The sequence below is a fragment of the Prinia subflava genome, chromosome 2 (assembly GCF_021018805.1).
Source record: "Prinia subflava isolate CZ2003 ecotype Zambia chromosome 2, Cam_Psub_1.2, whole genome shotgun sequence".
NCBI lineage: Eukaryota > Metazoa > Chordata > Aves > Passeriformes > Cisticolidae > Prinia > Prinia subflava.
The window spans coordinates 76,404,015-76,418,205 of NC_086248.1; the positions used below are offsets into that span (position 1 = coordinate 76,404,015).

Below are 14,191 nucleotides of genomic sequence, written 5' to 3' on the forward strand. Positions count from 1 at the left end.
TGTGTGGACTGAATTTGTTATCAAGTTTGCAAATATAAATGCTCATAAGTTGGGTATTAATTACATGGTCTAATTTGGGAGCATTCTAGAAGTTTATTATTGAATCAGCTATCTGTAGCTTTTTTTCATTCATCAAAAAAACCCAAAAAAACCATGTCAAAGCTGGAAACTAATCAATTAACATTTTGTGATATTTGTCTGAGGAAGATAGAAGGGCTTGTTTTGTTCTTTAAATACTGCCTTAGTCACTTTACTAGAGTGATTTTTAAGAATAATGTCATCTGAATAAGGGTAATGATCTAGAAAGACACTGAAATGAGACAAAAGAACTTTGAATTTAATGTCAGCTTCTGATACAGATTTTTTTTGTGGCTCTCATCTAAAAAGTTTAACAAAAAAAACCAGGATCAAGCTGCGACCATAGTGCTGCTCACCCTGGGCTGGCCGTGTTTCTACTGTTGATATTTCATCCAACACAGCGTGGCAGCTTATCAAACACTGCCTGGCAAGTCTGGGAAAGTGTTAGTTAGCCTTGGGGGAAAACTATCCCAAGGTTCTTCCGAGCAGCACTGCCACTGGGATGTACTCCCTGGCACTGCTGAATTTCTCAGTGCACATGGAATTCCCAGGAGTTGGATCAGACCATGGGACAGGTCTATCAGGAAGTGCCCCCTTAGTGGGGAATAACTATTTTTCCTTTCTTCCTCTCCTTATCTGCTACATCTATTTGGGCCATGATATCACTGGCAAAAGTAATCTCTCCCTATTATGTGTAAACCATCTATTACAGGCAGATCACAACTTTAATTTGAAGTTATTACATAGTATATTAATTAGAGTAGCAACAAAGAGATTGCTGAAATTTAGAAGATTCTGATAGAATAAAATCTGTGTCTCCCCACACAAATATATATCTTTTTCTCTAAGGGTGAATCTGTCACTATACTAATATACAGTAGATGTGTGTATGTATTTTTTTAAATATACTGTGTAAAAGAGTTCTGCATTGCTGCATCCTTCTGCCAGCAGAATTAGGATAACAATCTATTACACAGCTTTTTGACAGATATGTTATAGCTAGTTAGATACTCTTATTCTTGCATTATGAATGGCTGCTCCAAAAACCTGGACATAGGCATATTATATGACTTTTTTTCCAAAACTGACAGTATTTCACAGGGAAAACAAAGATAGCTATTCTCTGATAATATTTTTAGTTATCTTTTATGATCAGGTTACATACCATATCATTTAAGTGACAGCACCAAAAAACCCTACTTAACAAAGGATGAAGTTATGAATAAAGATGAGGGATAGCACAAGAAAAATAGAACCCGTGCCAGAGACAGGTGTTTTAATGGCTACACCTTGGCAGTGAACTTCCCTCTAGCACTGGTAGCTGCACGTGGAACAAGAAAGGTAGTTAAGGAAACAGCAGAGGATGACAGTACGTGCACAAAGAGGGACCTTGCACAACAGTGCAAGACAAAGAGAACCAGCCTCGTAAATAGGAAACCATGATTTCAGAAACTTAAAAACATTTTTTCATTTCTTCTAATAATCATAGTTCTGAGTAAAACTGGGTGAAATAGCCACGAAATATGCAAAGTAGCTGTCTAATCACACATCAAAATGGCAGTCTACAAATATTCCAGGCTTCTTTTGGATTTACCAGCTCCATCAAGAATGTACACGTAGTACCAGCTGCCAACAAATTTATTAAATAGATATTGCAGTGTGCAGGAGAATTTCCTCACCTGATGGTAAATTATGTGACTTTGCAAACTGATACACAACCTCGTGCCTTGGTCCAGGGAAAGGAGCAAAATATAAGTGATTGAGCCAAACACTTATTAAGGCCCTTCAGACCTGATTAAAAGTCAAATAGCAGGAAACATTTAATATAAAATATGCACAGCAACACAACTTTAATTAGACACTCATGTCTCTCAAGATATCAATAAATGTTTCCTTTTTGATAAGTCTGATTTAATAGAATGTAATAACAAAATGTTTCTGAAACATCATTCAGGAAGTGAGAGAAATAAACAAGCTCAAACATTTAAAATGCAACACCAATTAGCAGACCATTCTTTTCCAGAGAAATCTGAAGTTCAAGTTTTTTTAGCTTTAGTCAAACACAATAAAGGCTTTGTTTTTAGAATAATTGGTTTTGAGACTTGGGAAACAGCTTCTGGGTGTTTGTATCTTCACAGAAGGCTACATTAGCAGCAAAATGTATTGGGTGCTTTAAGTTCTAGTTTAAGTTAACTAGAAAATAAATTTAAAGACAGATCTCTCCATCTAAAGAGGCTTTATGTCTGATTGTTCTTACCTTTGGCTAGAAACAGAAACTGAGAGGTCAGAAACGGGATCTTGCCCTGTGAGCTGCCTGGTGACAGCAGCATGTTCAGCCTGACCACGGGAGTTCTCACCTGGGTGTGGCCCCGGAGGGAGCCTTGCAGCAAGAAATGCACAGCACATAGTTTAGCATTTCCAAACAAAGCAAATTCACAGAAGGACTTGCACCCCCTTTTTGGCCATCTACACCAAGATAAAGTGGTGCCGATTGCTTAAAACTCCAAGAACAATTCTCCAATATCCCTTCTCAGAAAGGTTTCTGCTCCAGTTCAGACACAGTGTGTTTGATTTGTGTTGAACAGTGCTAGCTGGTGGTATTTCAGAGGTGATGACAGAAAGAAAAACTGTCACAAAGACAGACCTACAGGAAGAAATGAGGAGCCACTGTGTCTGCAAGCACAGGACAGGGCTGGGGGGAAGGTTTGTGTCTGGAGCCAGTAACGGGTGTGAAATCAAGTAGTGACCTGAAATCTCACATCACACTGTGACTGTTCTGTGAAGAAGCCCAGGGCTGCGGAACAAGGAGATCTCTTAACTCTAAAATTATTTTCTTGCCAGCAAGGAAGAGGGGAATGAGCATTCCTACATGAGTGAAACCTGTGGAAACCCTCACCTGCATCTGTACTGATATTACTTGATTTTCTCAGAATGGTTTCCAGCATGTCAATGGGCTCAGCTTTCCTGTGTGAAAATAAATGGCCTCAGTTACTCTGCTGCCATGGGATGTGAAGCAAATAATTACCTTTGTAAACTAGAGAGAAGATTCAAGCCCACCTGACACCAATGAGTATCTTGATTCAGTGATGCCAAGATTTCATCCCTAATTTTTAAAAAGCCATGATTAAAATTACAATATTCCCTTGAAAGGGGCTTTCCTTAAAAAAAAAAAAATTTGAATTCCAAAGTTTGTATCTGAAAGGTTTTAAAACTGTGGGTCATAAACAGTGTCCAATATGTACCATCAAAAGGAAAGATTTCATCTGTAGTGCTGTTTCTGTTACATCAGCTATTCAAGCATGCTGAAATAAATGACAGAAGAAGCAGCTGCAGAAGTCATAGACGTTAAAACACCAGAAAACTTCACAATGTCATTAACTGCAAATAAACTGAGTCTCAAAGTCAGCATTTTGTATTTTTTCATGACATGACTATGTTTTTAAAAAAGAGATAAAACATAAAACACTTTGTAGAAAGTTACCAAACATGCAGATATGAACTGGGACATTCAAATGTATTATCAAAGACGAGAATTGATTTTTTATATATACTGCTATATCACTCATTATACCACATCAAAAACCCCCTGCATTTTAGCAATGGTTTTGCTGCACAGAGTCAGTGGAAGTCCCCACCAGGCTGTCACAGTGTGCTGAGTGAAAGAGGCTGGATGCTGCATGATGTCCTAGCAGGTAGCCTCTTTTAAATAATTTGTACATGGTGCTGGACTATGTGCATAATTCCCTCTAATCCACTAGAATGCTGAAGTGGCCAATGCATAGTAGGGCCTTTGATGATGAAGAAGGATAGGGGAAGAAAGATGCTCTAACTCAGGTACTTCTCACTCCTGATCTCTATCCCTCATAAATTTTGGAGGGAAAAGGCTCTGTTGATGGAAAGTTTGTTTTCTCAAAGGTAAATGGAAAAAAAGGAACATGCAGAGAAGATATTCCCCAAGATCAGAATAGATAAAGCTTTCTTCTGCATCTTCCCTTGCCACCACCCCAAACAGGTCAAGTCTTCCAAAATTTAAAAAACACTGAGATGACTTTACCACTTCTCAGAGAAAATCTCAATCTCTGCAGATGGGAGTTACATATTTTTTTATTTGCTGCCAGAAAAACCTAATTATTCATTGGTATCTGTGATTCACTTAAGGAAATAGATAGTGAACGGCAAGAGAAAGAGAAGAGCAAACTAATGCTGTGTGTGCCAGATCACCTGCAGAAGAAACCTCCCCCAAACCAAGGAGGGAAACATTCAGCAGCGCCTGTGGGAATCAGGAGCTGTAGAGAGAAGAAAATGACTTAGCAGATAGCTTTGGTGCCTCTCAACATCGGCAGCAGCAAAAATGTAACATGAAAGAAGAAAAATGCAAAGAACTGAAGCAAAGAACAAAATGAACCCAAGAGGAATTCAGAGGGTGGTGGCGAAGGGCACTTGTCGTGGATGGGACAGAGCAGCCACAGTGAGGAGGTGATAAACAGAGTGCCAGAGGCATGACGGCATGTGCTGTGGAAAATAAAGTTTGTAACTGCAGACATTTTGAGAATGCATTCATTCACTGAATGCAGGGCAAAGCACACAATGTCTGCAGGGCCAGAGAACTGTTCCTCCCTGAAAAGTTAACCCACTTTTTCTTTAAAAGTTACTGTATTTTTTTGTGTTGGACCATACTCAGATACAGGTCATTGAAACTTTCGCCCTGTTTTGCTTCTGTTGGGCTGACTAGAAAAATTCTATAACTTTCCATATGACTTTTTTACCTGTGCTTCCATTACTAGCAAATCTGTAAATAAAGTTCTTGAGACTGGATACTGCATATAGATTCAGATAGGTCACTGAGAGAAATGCTAACCCTCTATCCTCTGCCATTGCTTTGCTTTTTATATTGCAGATAGTTTACTAGACCTAGTGCTCTCCCAGCTACAAAGGACATATTTCCCCTCTTTTCCAATGCTTCCGTTCCTTCTTCTGTAACACACTTCTCATCCTCAAGTTCCTTTTTTCCTCTTACCTTAATTTTCCACCGCCATGCTTACCTCCAAAATAAATATCCTTAGCTTTTCTTAACTTGAATTTACTACTTCTTCGCAGTTCACTTTCTCACCTTCCTTCTGCCTTTAATTTCCAGATATCTTTAAAGCCTCTCAGGTGGCTACATCTTCCTTATTCCTTCCACCTGCTCCAACTTCAAACACATAACGAAGACAATTAAACTACTCTGTTTGCTGTTCTTTCCATATGTCTCACAAGTCCTGACTTTCTATGCTTTCTGCACCATTTCTTCCCTGCCTAATTACCCAGGCTTGTCCTGTGGAGCTGCTCTCCCTGAGCCATTGGTTCAGTTCAGCTTCCATGTGTCACGTCCCCTCATCCTGCATTAATATCCATCCTTTTCTCACAGCTGCTACCACAAAGTGTCTATTTTAATACAAACAATGTTAAAGTATTTCCACTTTCCATTTTGCTGTGTTGTGCAGACACACAAATGTTTCAATTAGCCTGCAAGCTTGTCGATATTTCTTGCCTAAACTAGAAAGGACCTTTTAAGCACAAAAGCAGAGATTTTGGCATTATCTTATTTGCAGGGGCCTTATTTTGTGAAAAGTAGAGCTGAGTGCTTCCTTGTCTTCCCCGTCTTCTCTCTGCTGTCTCTCCGATCCACTTGGATCTCCAGGCACAAACACGATTTCACCAGAGTTGTTTTGCGGCTCTGTAAAATTGCATCAGACCCAAAGAAGTGTAGAGGTTTCTGAGGTGGCTGTTTCTGCTCTTACAGTAATACATCCTGCTGGCTGCTGTGTTGTAGCACACCAAAAATTTCAGCCCATATCTTATCCCAGCTACCTCTACTACAGAGTACAGCGAGTGGAAAAGTAAGAAGTCCAAATTAGGAGAAATATGACTCGTGCTAGCCTTCCACAAACATTTTTTTGTCTTTCCTACAATTAACTTTACATTTTACCATCTTGACTCATATATTGGGTTTTTCTCAACTAAATCTTGTTACAAAATTCTGTGTCTTTGTATCACAGACCACAGAACAATTAGACTGAGTTGTCAGTCATGTTATGAAATGGCACCTTCACCCTCAGTCCTTCATTCCACTATTCAGTAAAGTCTGTATCTTGCTCTGCTGAATACTGAGAGAAGGAATTCAGTGCAGCATCTACATAAGCAAGGATTGGGGCTGTAGTTTGTATGAATGTATTACACAGCACTGCAAAATGAAGGCATGATTTAAATAACTTTGAACATTTCTTTCAAGGAATACATTACACTTAAACAATCAATTTTTTCCTGCCAATATTTTTGCAAAAAGTTGAATTGCTTATTATTGCAGCATCAAATGTGCATCAAATGGAATCCTGATCCCATATTCAGTTTCTCTGGTTTTCCAACAGCATTGCTCCAATATCCCTCCCAAGCACATACACATTACTCCATAAGAACAGATGGAGTTTATGCACAACTGGCTTTTTCTTCCTATAACGAATCGAAACGAGCAGCCAGACAAGACAGAAATCTGCTGAAATTCTGAATTCTTTCTTCAAGTTTAAAGATTTTATAAGTTATCATTCATTGATGATACAACATCCATGCTCACAAGCATCTGTTGGTTGTATATGGGGGTTTAGATAAACTCCTTTCCTTATATTACTGCGGAAAAAAGACAAAACTTGATCACAAGAGAAGTGCTGCAGCAGCTGTTTGCAGGATGAGCTCCCTGTCCTCCTCTGAACTGGGGCAGAAGCAACCAGTAAGAGAGGATGTACCACATCATGCACACCAAGAACTCAGGGACAGATACGATAAAGCCAAATTTTCCCATCTGGGCAGGAACAAGGGGAGTTATGGCTGAGATTCAGCTCTGGCAACTCACAGGAAGATTATGAGCAGTTCATAATAAGCAGAAGTTTTTCTGGCAACTGTTTTGTATGTTTATGCAGATAATCTATCCATTTGGAAAAATTGCAGACCAGGTATATTTAAGGCTCCTGAAACTCATAGATTTATTCCTAATCACTGGAAGACATGCTTATACATCACAGATCTTCATTAGCAGAATTTTAGCTTTCAGATTTCTGCCTCCAGCCTCAGCTACTTGTTTCAATTCATTCAGCTCTGTGAGCACTGGAAAAGATGAATAAATCCTGGCTTATATTCTTTCCTTTTCCTGACTATCAAAAGTTCAAACCCAACCATTAAACATGCAACATTTACTTAATGGCATGCTTTGTTAAAGAGTACTGTTCAGTCCTTTTGAATATGCCAAAAACACAGGAAAACAACTTTAAAAAATTTATGAAAATTACTCTGACTCATTTAGTTTGTTTCCTTTTTTCCTACCCTGATGAAACACTGAGCTGTAGGAATAAAGGCTTCCAGGAAGCACCAGGGAATTCTTGTCTCCATTAAATATATCACCACATTGGACTATTTTTTTCCCCCCAGGGTTAAAATTACCAATCTTTTAGGTTGCTCTCCCTAAAGGTGGAACATGCTAAAGAAATAATAGCAAAGTCAAGAAAATATCTATCACTGAAAAAAAAAATTAATCCCACTACTCCAAACCGCAGAAAGACAGACAGCCATTAATTTAAATCAGTAAAAGGGCTGGGTTCACTTGTCTTCACTCTTTCTGGTTTTCTGTCCTGGGCTGAGAGCACATTCCTGCAGTTCAGAACTTGGCACATTTTTCCCTTTCTCATCTATGCTGCCTGCTTCAGATATCTTCTCATTTCTACTCTTGTCTTAGCCTAGTCCTGGCTTCAAGCTTCCTAATTATCCCATCTTTATTTTTAGAAAGCTTTTTTTATACAAATTTCAAGCCCTCTAATCAATTAACACAATGAAGTTAAACTCACATAGACTGGTTTTCAACTAGCACTTAAAGTTCACTATTTCTGTTCCAGACCTGAAATTCAAAAACATTTTTCCAAAAATATCATCTGGTCTAGTAAAAGAGATTTATTTCCTCTCTCTTGAAAGGAGCTATTCTTTCGTGAACACTACCACCAGTGTACTCTTGGACCCAGATTTTCTATGCTGCTGTCCTGTGCTATATATTGTGTTTCTCTAATTTGCATTGTATATTACTCAAAATTGATACCTTGACTATTATAAGAATTTTATCAAGTATGCTCCACAAATAACAGCACTGTAAGAGATCAGTTTGGATAATGCCTTGCTACAATCCAGTACAGCATTTTGCTTATCAATTGTATAATACTGGTTTCTTTAGGACCAGCCTGATCCAAAAAAGCACATTCAGAGTTTGTATCTAGATTTTAGAAAACCCTAAAGTTCAAGGCAAACTCCAAAGTCAGAGTGTACATCTGTATTTGAACACTCCACCCAGCACAATGTAGCTCCTACAATGCAGTACGATAGAATTAACGGCTTCGTTTCTAGTCAATTTATTTTCTAATTCCATCTGGCTTCATTTTATACTTTCACAATCCAGTGACTTTGTTGACACTGCAAGACAGGAGTAAGTCACATACACAATGTTGTGTTTGGATGCTGCAATATATTACAGAACTCAGACAGAAATAGAAAATGGCAAAGCGTGCACAAAAGTCATCTCATAACTCTGCCAAGGCACTCTGGGTTTCTCCTAGGCTGGTTAGTATTTTACTCAAACTGTTGCAGAATATGCATCAGTATTTTTTTTTTTGTTTGTTTCAAATAGTGAACATGGGCTGCTTAAAATAATGTTCCTTTTTCAGTATAAACAAAGCACAGCCTTTATACCTTCTACATTTAATCCATTGTATATGTAAGGGGGATGGAGAGAGATTGGAGAAAATTTGCTCAGCCTCTGTTTCTTGACTTCCAAGATCTTCCAAGGTCTTTTACAAATGAATGAGGGGAACAAAAAAAAAGTCTTTGTATGTAGAATCTGCTGGGTGCTAATTTGACATGGCAATGAGATGAAAGTTGGATTCATGCTAGTTTCAACATCAGAGGATTGGAATGCAGCCTACTTAGCATAGAAGTCAAACAATTCACTGGCAATAGATTGCTCTCCACTTCTAGATCTGCTAAATAAATAGAAAACTAATTAACAGTGTAGTATGGCAGACGTAGCAGGCTGGAATTTCATTAGAGCACTGGCTGAGAACCGAAAGAATCACGAAGTCGTTATATGTCCTAGAGTGTAATGAATCTTTCTTACTGTCTTTTCTACGGGACAGACAAGATACTATTTGTGTGCTCCCTGCATAAGAATTTCCTGGTACATTTTCACTTAAATAAGAATCAAAGTGTAAGCCCTTGAAATTATTCAAGTATTCTTTTCGTTTCCCATAAAATAGCTTTGATTCTATAACAGCAGCATCACGTTTCTTTGCCTTGTGCATTTTGGTTCAGCTACTTAAAGCTTATTAAATATGTTTTTCACAGGGCATTTTTCTGTTTCATTATCTATGCTTCTTTTTCCCTGATGAAAAGTGATAATAGGTTGTATTTCCTGTTAAGAACAGGGATCACACAAAGAAATATCTATGCTCACATTCTGAAAGGAAAAAAATAGTTAAAGCGTTTATTTTTAGACTTTTCCCCATAAACACACATTAAACTGAACTTCCTATATCCAGAATTGCATAACCAGATTTGGCAGTATTAATTAACAATAAAAGTAGTGTTTTGCCCCATAAGAATCAATAAGATAATTATGTTACTTAGGAAATGGTAGTCATATGATTTTGCTTTCAGTGCATAATGAATAACATTAAGTTCTGTGCAACAAAAAGGTTTTACAGACCTAACCAAGCCCTAGAACCTGTCTGAAATTCTTCCAGGAAAGCCTGATTGAAGTCCTGTAGCAACTACCTTATTCTACTAACTCCTAGGGGTATGTATATATGCTTGCAAACACATACTCACTTCATCAAGTACACGAATTCTTAAGCAGTATACTCCCAGGATGCAGTTTTGGACTGGCATGCAGGAAATGACAGGACCATTTCTGTATTTTAATATTTGGACCTTGGAACACTTCTGCTACACTCCACATAGCTTCATTCCTAGGCAAAAAAAATGAATTAAATGTCTTTCAAGTGTCCATTATAAAGCTAAGTGCCGTACATAAATATGCATGAGAGGTCATTATTGCCAAGAGATGATTCTTAAGATGTTCAAGTGTCTCTTACAAAGATTTTCCTCCTTGCTCTATGGCAGTGAAATGAGTATTCAAAGGTATAGTTGCATCTCTAGGATCTGATTTCAGTGTTTTGGCTTCTACCCCTTCTGTTTCCTCGCCAGGTCTCCCAGTGATCAAACACACACTCTCTGATATCCCCAACAGTGGGGAGTGGGGGGGAAATTACAGGGATGGAAGTATATCTTAGGGTTTACCTGCACCAGGGGCCTAGCTGGGATCTTATCAGCCCCTGGGAACAGCAATCCCTACCAGCAGACAGGTGGATCAAACACACTCCACAGCCTTTGCTTTCGGTCACAGCAGGAGCCAGCTCCAGAGTTACGGAAACGTCCTGGATCTGCCTCCTTTCTGCACCCCAGGTCCCTGGAGCGTGCAGCAGCGTCTGTCATGGCACCACTGCCCTGCTCCCCACCACCTTCCCAAACCATGGGGAAGTGCCGTGCAATGGGCCAGGCATGGAAAGAGCAGTGGTGGGTGTGATAACAGCGCTCAGGAATGCAAACACTCCAGGTAGCTGTGGATTTCAGTCTGTTCTTTGACAAGGTAAAATCCAGAAGAGATCATGCACTGCGTGTATTTAGACACAATTATAGCCTGCTGGGGGCTTTTCCAGCATTGCTAAACACTGACATTCACAGCAATTACTGAGGGAGCTGCATAAAGACAGCATCTGACTCTAAATCCTGGCTAGGCTCCTATCAAATACTATTTTTAGCAGTTCTCTTGTAGGCACAGGATACCTACAGTGGCAGCAGCTGCACTTGTCAGATGCGACATGTACTGGGTATTTCCCCCTCCCTTTGTGCTTTTTTCCACAGTTCTTCCAGTGGGGATTTTGGCTCTCTCACATGCATATTAGCTTGGTATTACGTCATTCTTCCAACTGCACAAACCTTTCCAAGATGTTTGTCAAACCAGCAAGTGTTTCGGTGTTTTGTCATTTTTTGGTTTGGGGTTGTTCTTTCTGAAAACATGTGGGAAGAAGTACAAAACATGTATTCCCAGCCTTTACTCTTGTGCAACAGGAAAGCCTGTGCTCTTCTCAGCACAGGGTAGCCTGGAGAAGGTGATTCCATGATGTCTGGCTCTTGTTGCTCCTTTTCCACCAAGTCAGTCACATCCTCTCTTACAGACGGCTGGCTTGTAGACAACCCAAAGTGCAAGTAGGTCATTCACTCCTGATCATAAAGCTAATTCACTCCCATGCCTCTCACAAATCTCAGTTTCTACCACAGGACATGATTAAACTAAAAACCTGTAAATATTTTTGTTTCGGTTTTTTGTTTATGATTTCAATTGCTTTTAGTAACCTGGTGTGCATCCCCTCAGTATATCCAATTCCAGAGCCGTGGTTCCACTTGGGAGTAGATTGGTTCTTGCTCTCTGGTTAATGCATCATTTCTTGAGTTGTTGCCTTTGCATTGATCTCTACTGACTCGGTTAAAAGACCTAATCCACGTTTCCATTTCTGTGGGGGAGACATGCGTGCATTATGGGACCTTTAATGGCAGGGCTCTCTCTCCTGTCATAGCCTTCATCTGCAACGTATTTTACTGATTATTTTTCATGAGTAATCCTCAGCAGAGGCTGCCTAAGAGATGGAACATTATACGTGTCTGACGCTCGTCGGTATTTTGCACTTAGCTAAGGAACACGCCCGTGCCACGTGGGGCACTGCTGCCTTGGACCTCCTCCTCAGTGCTAAGGAGGGCTGTCACCAAACCAGTACATCTATCCAGGGCATGGAAGGAACAATAAGCAAAAGTATGCACGTTAATCCAACAAAATTAAAGCCACACTAAAGATTTGATAACATCATCTGAGAACAGCAAGGGGAAGAGCAGAGGAATGGCTGGCAGAAAGTTCCCTGCTCCTTTACAGCCAGATGTTAAGTGGAAGCTGTGTGCTCAGACAAGGAGCTGTTTGGAAACAAGGGAAATGACATAGTGTCAGGAGGTTCACTTCCTCACACAAAAGCAGTCTGATTTCCAAAAAAACCCAGCCCTTTGCTAATGAAAATGTTGCAAAGGCAGCAGAAGTACAAATAGATGCTTTTTTGCTAGCTCAGCAAAAAGAAAAAAAAAAGAAAAAAGTATTGTTTTTTCATCTCGGACAGAATCACCAACGTTTGTGTTTTAGGACTGCAGTGTTTGCTTGGCAGGCCATGGGCTACCTGTTAGAGGGGAGGACAAACCCCAGCAAGGTGGCTCTGCTTCCAAAACCACCTTTGGACAGCTTGGGAGCTCATGCCCAAACACTTACTGCATTTTAGGGAAATGAGACTGACTCCCAAAAACAAAAAAGGAGAAATGAATCTGACCAGCTTTACATCAATTTAGCTCTCTGCCGGTCTGTGGCATGTTTCAAACACTAGCTCAGCTGCTTTTTTAAAAGAAAATTAGAGCTGGGACAAATGATGGCTCAGCAGCTGGGTTTGCCTGATAAATACCCATTAGATGCATCAGCCTCCAAGAACTTGAAGTCAAACAATCTCTGGAATTGTAAGCTTCCTCTTCCCCCTCCCATCTTCCAGCTTCTCCCTGACAAACAATTAATTTTAAAACTATACGTCCCTAATCCCATCACCATTCTGTATGGTCACCAAAACACAAGAAGAAACAGATCCTCCAGGGAAAACTCATGTCCCTGCATTGTCAGTAATGAATGGAATTATTTCATGCTTCACAATGCCCTTGAGGAGGAGTCATACCAATTAGCATAGCTGGGCTATTCTTATTACATGATTGAAATTAATGGGAAGAGAGGAGAAGAAAAAAGAGGGGGAAAAAAAGGAAGATGGTATGGAGCAATTTTTTACAATGCATTTTGATCTACAAGTTGAGGATGCATGACTGTCTCAACAAAGCCCAGCCCCTCAGAACTAAAAATTGCCTCAGTACTAAGAAATTTGGGCTGGTTTTGTCCACGTAAGTCCATCAGGACTAAACCCTATTTCAAAATCAGATTTGTGTAACACTTAAGTGTAGGACTGGCCTCATGCTGACACAATGTCTTAATGTCTGAATTCACTAGGGGTAAAATAAAGATCTCCTACAGGAGCAGTCCACATCTTCTGAGGAAAGTATAAGGTTGTTCCTGCAAAAGTCTAGACAGCGTGGAAGAGTTTAACACTCAAGGAAGCTTTGCAGCCATAGCAAAGCAGCTCTGGCATGCCTTCATTTCTTGCTAGCTACATACAGAAATGCAAAAAATATTGCCTTGAAGACAGATAAAAACCAATAGCAGTTAGGTTAGAAGTTAGGATCCCTTATTTACTTTGTCACAGTTGGGAGTTAGTAAGGATTTTGCCAATTTTGGGGGGGGGGCTAGATTTATGAAAACAGGCATGAGAATGCAGCTGGCATCTTATGGTCTCCCCTGTACCTTGGTCTACATATCATTTACAATAACAAGCTACTCACAGCAGCTCCTGTAAGCATTTACCTGCAGTGCCTAGCTGGGATTGCCTGACTGCCTCCATCGACACACAAGCATCCTGTGATCAGCTCAGGGGTATCAGCCTTTCCTCTCTGCTCATACAGGAGGTGCAGACTATATCATTACCTCCTTTTTGTACCAAGGTCCTGAAGAGGATTCTTCAGAAACTCCTCTGTTAACTGCACTCCACTACCTCCCCTCTGAAGCTTACCCACTGTCATTTCCCCATCAGCCAAATCACTTTATGCCTCAGAGTTCCCTTTTTGATTCTCAGGTCATCCAGTTTCACCACACATCTACATTTCCTAAGAGAAGTAAGCATTTCCTTTATCTAGGACATAAAATTCAATTTAATCAAAGAAAGATATCAGTCAATCTGGCATAATCTACTGCAGTAAAATGAAATCTAGCATTTTCTTTCAATTTCTCCTACCTCCGTATATCTGAATATTCTTCCCTCCAAAAATTCTTCAAGAGATCTACATGCCCTTAAGGCTGCCCATT

General features: G+C 39.8%; 1 protein-coding gene across 2 annotated transcripts in view; it reads right to left on the bottom strand.

Annotated features, from left to right (window-relative positions):
* The window catches only part of PACRG (parkin coregulated), a 246,235-nt gene that overhangs the window by 584 nt on the left and 231,460 nt on the right, over positions 1-14,191 (bottom strand). For both annotated transcript variants that reach the window (XM_063390628.1, XM_063390629.1), the window contains exon 7: positions 2,975-3,042. In XM_063390628.1, the coding sequence (XP_063246698.1) occupies positions 2,975-3,042 (68 nt within the window). The remainder of the gene's footprint in view (positions 1-2,974; positions 3,043-14,191) is intronic.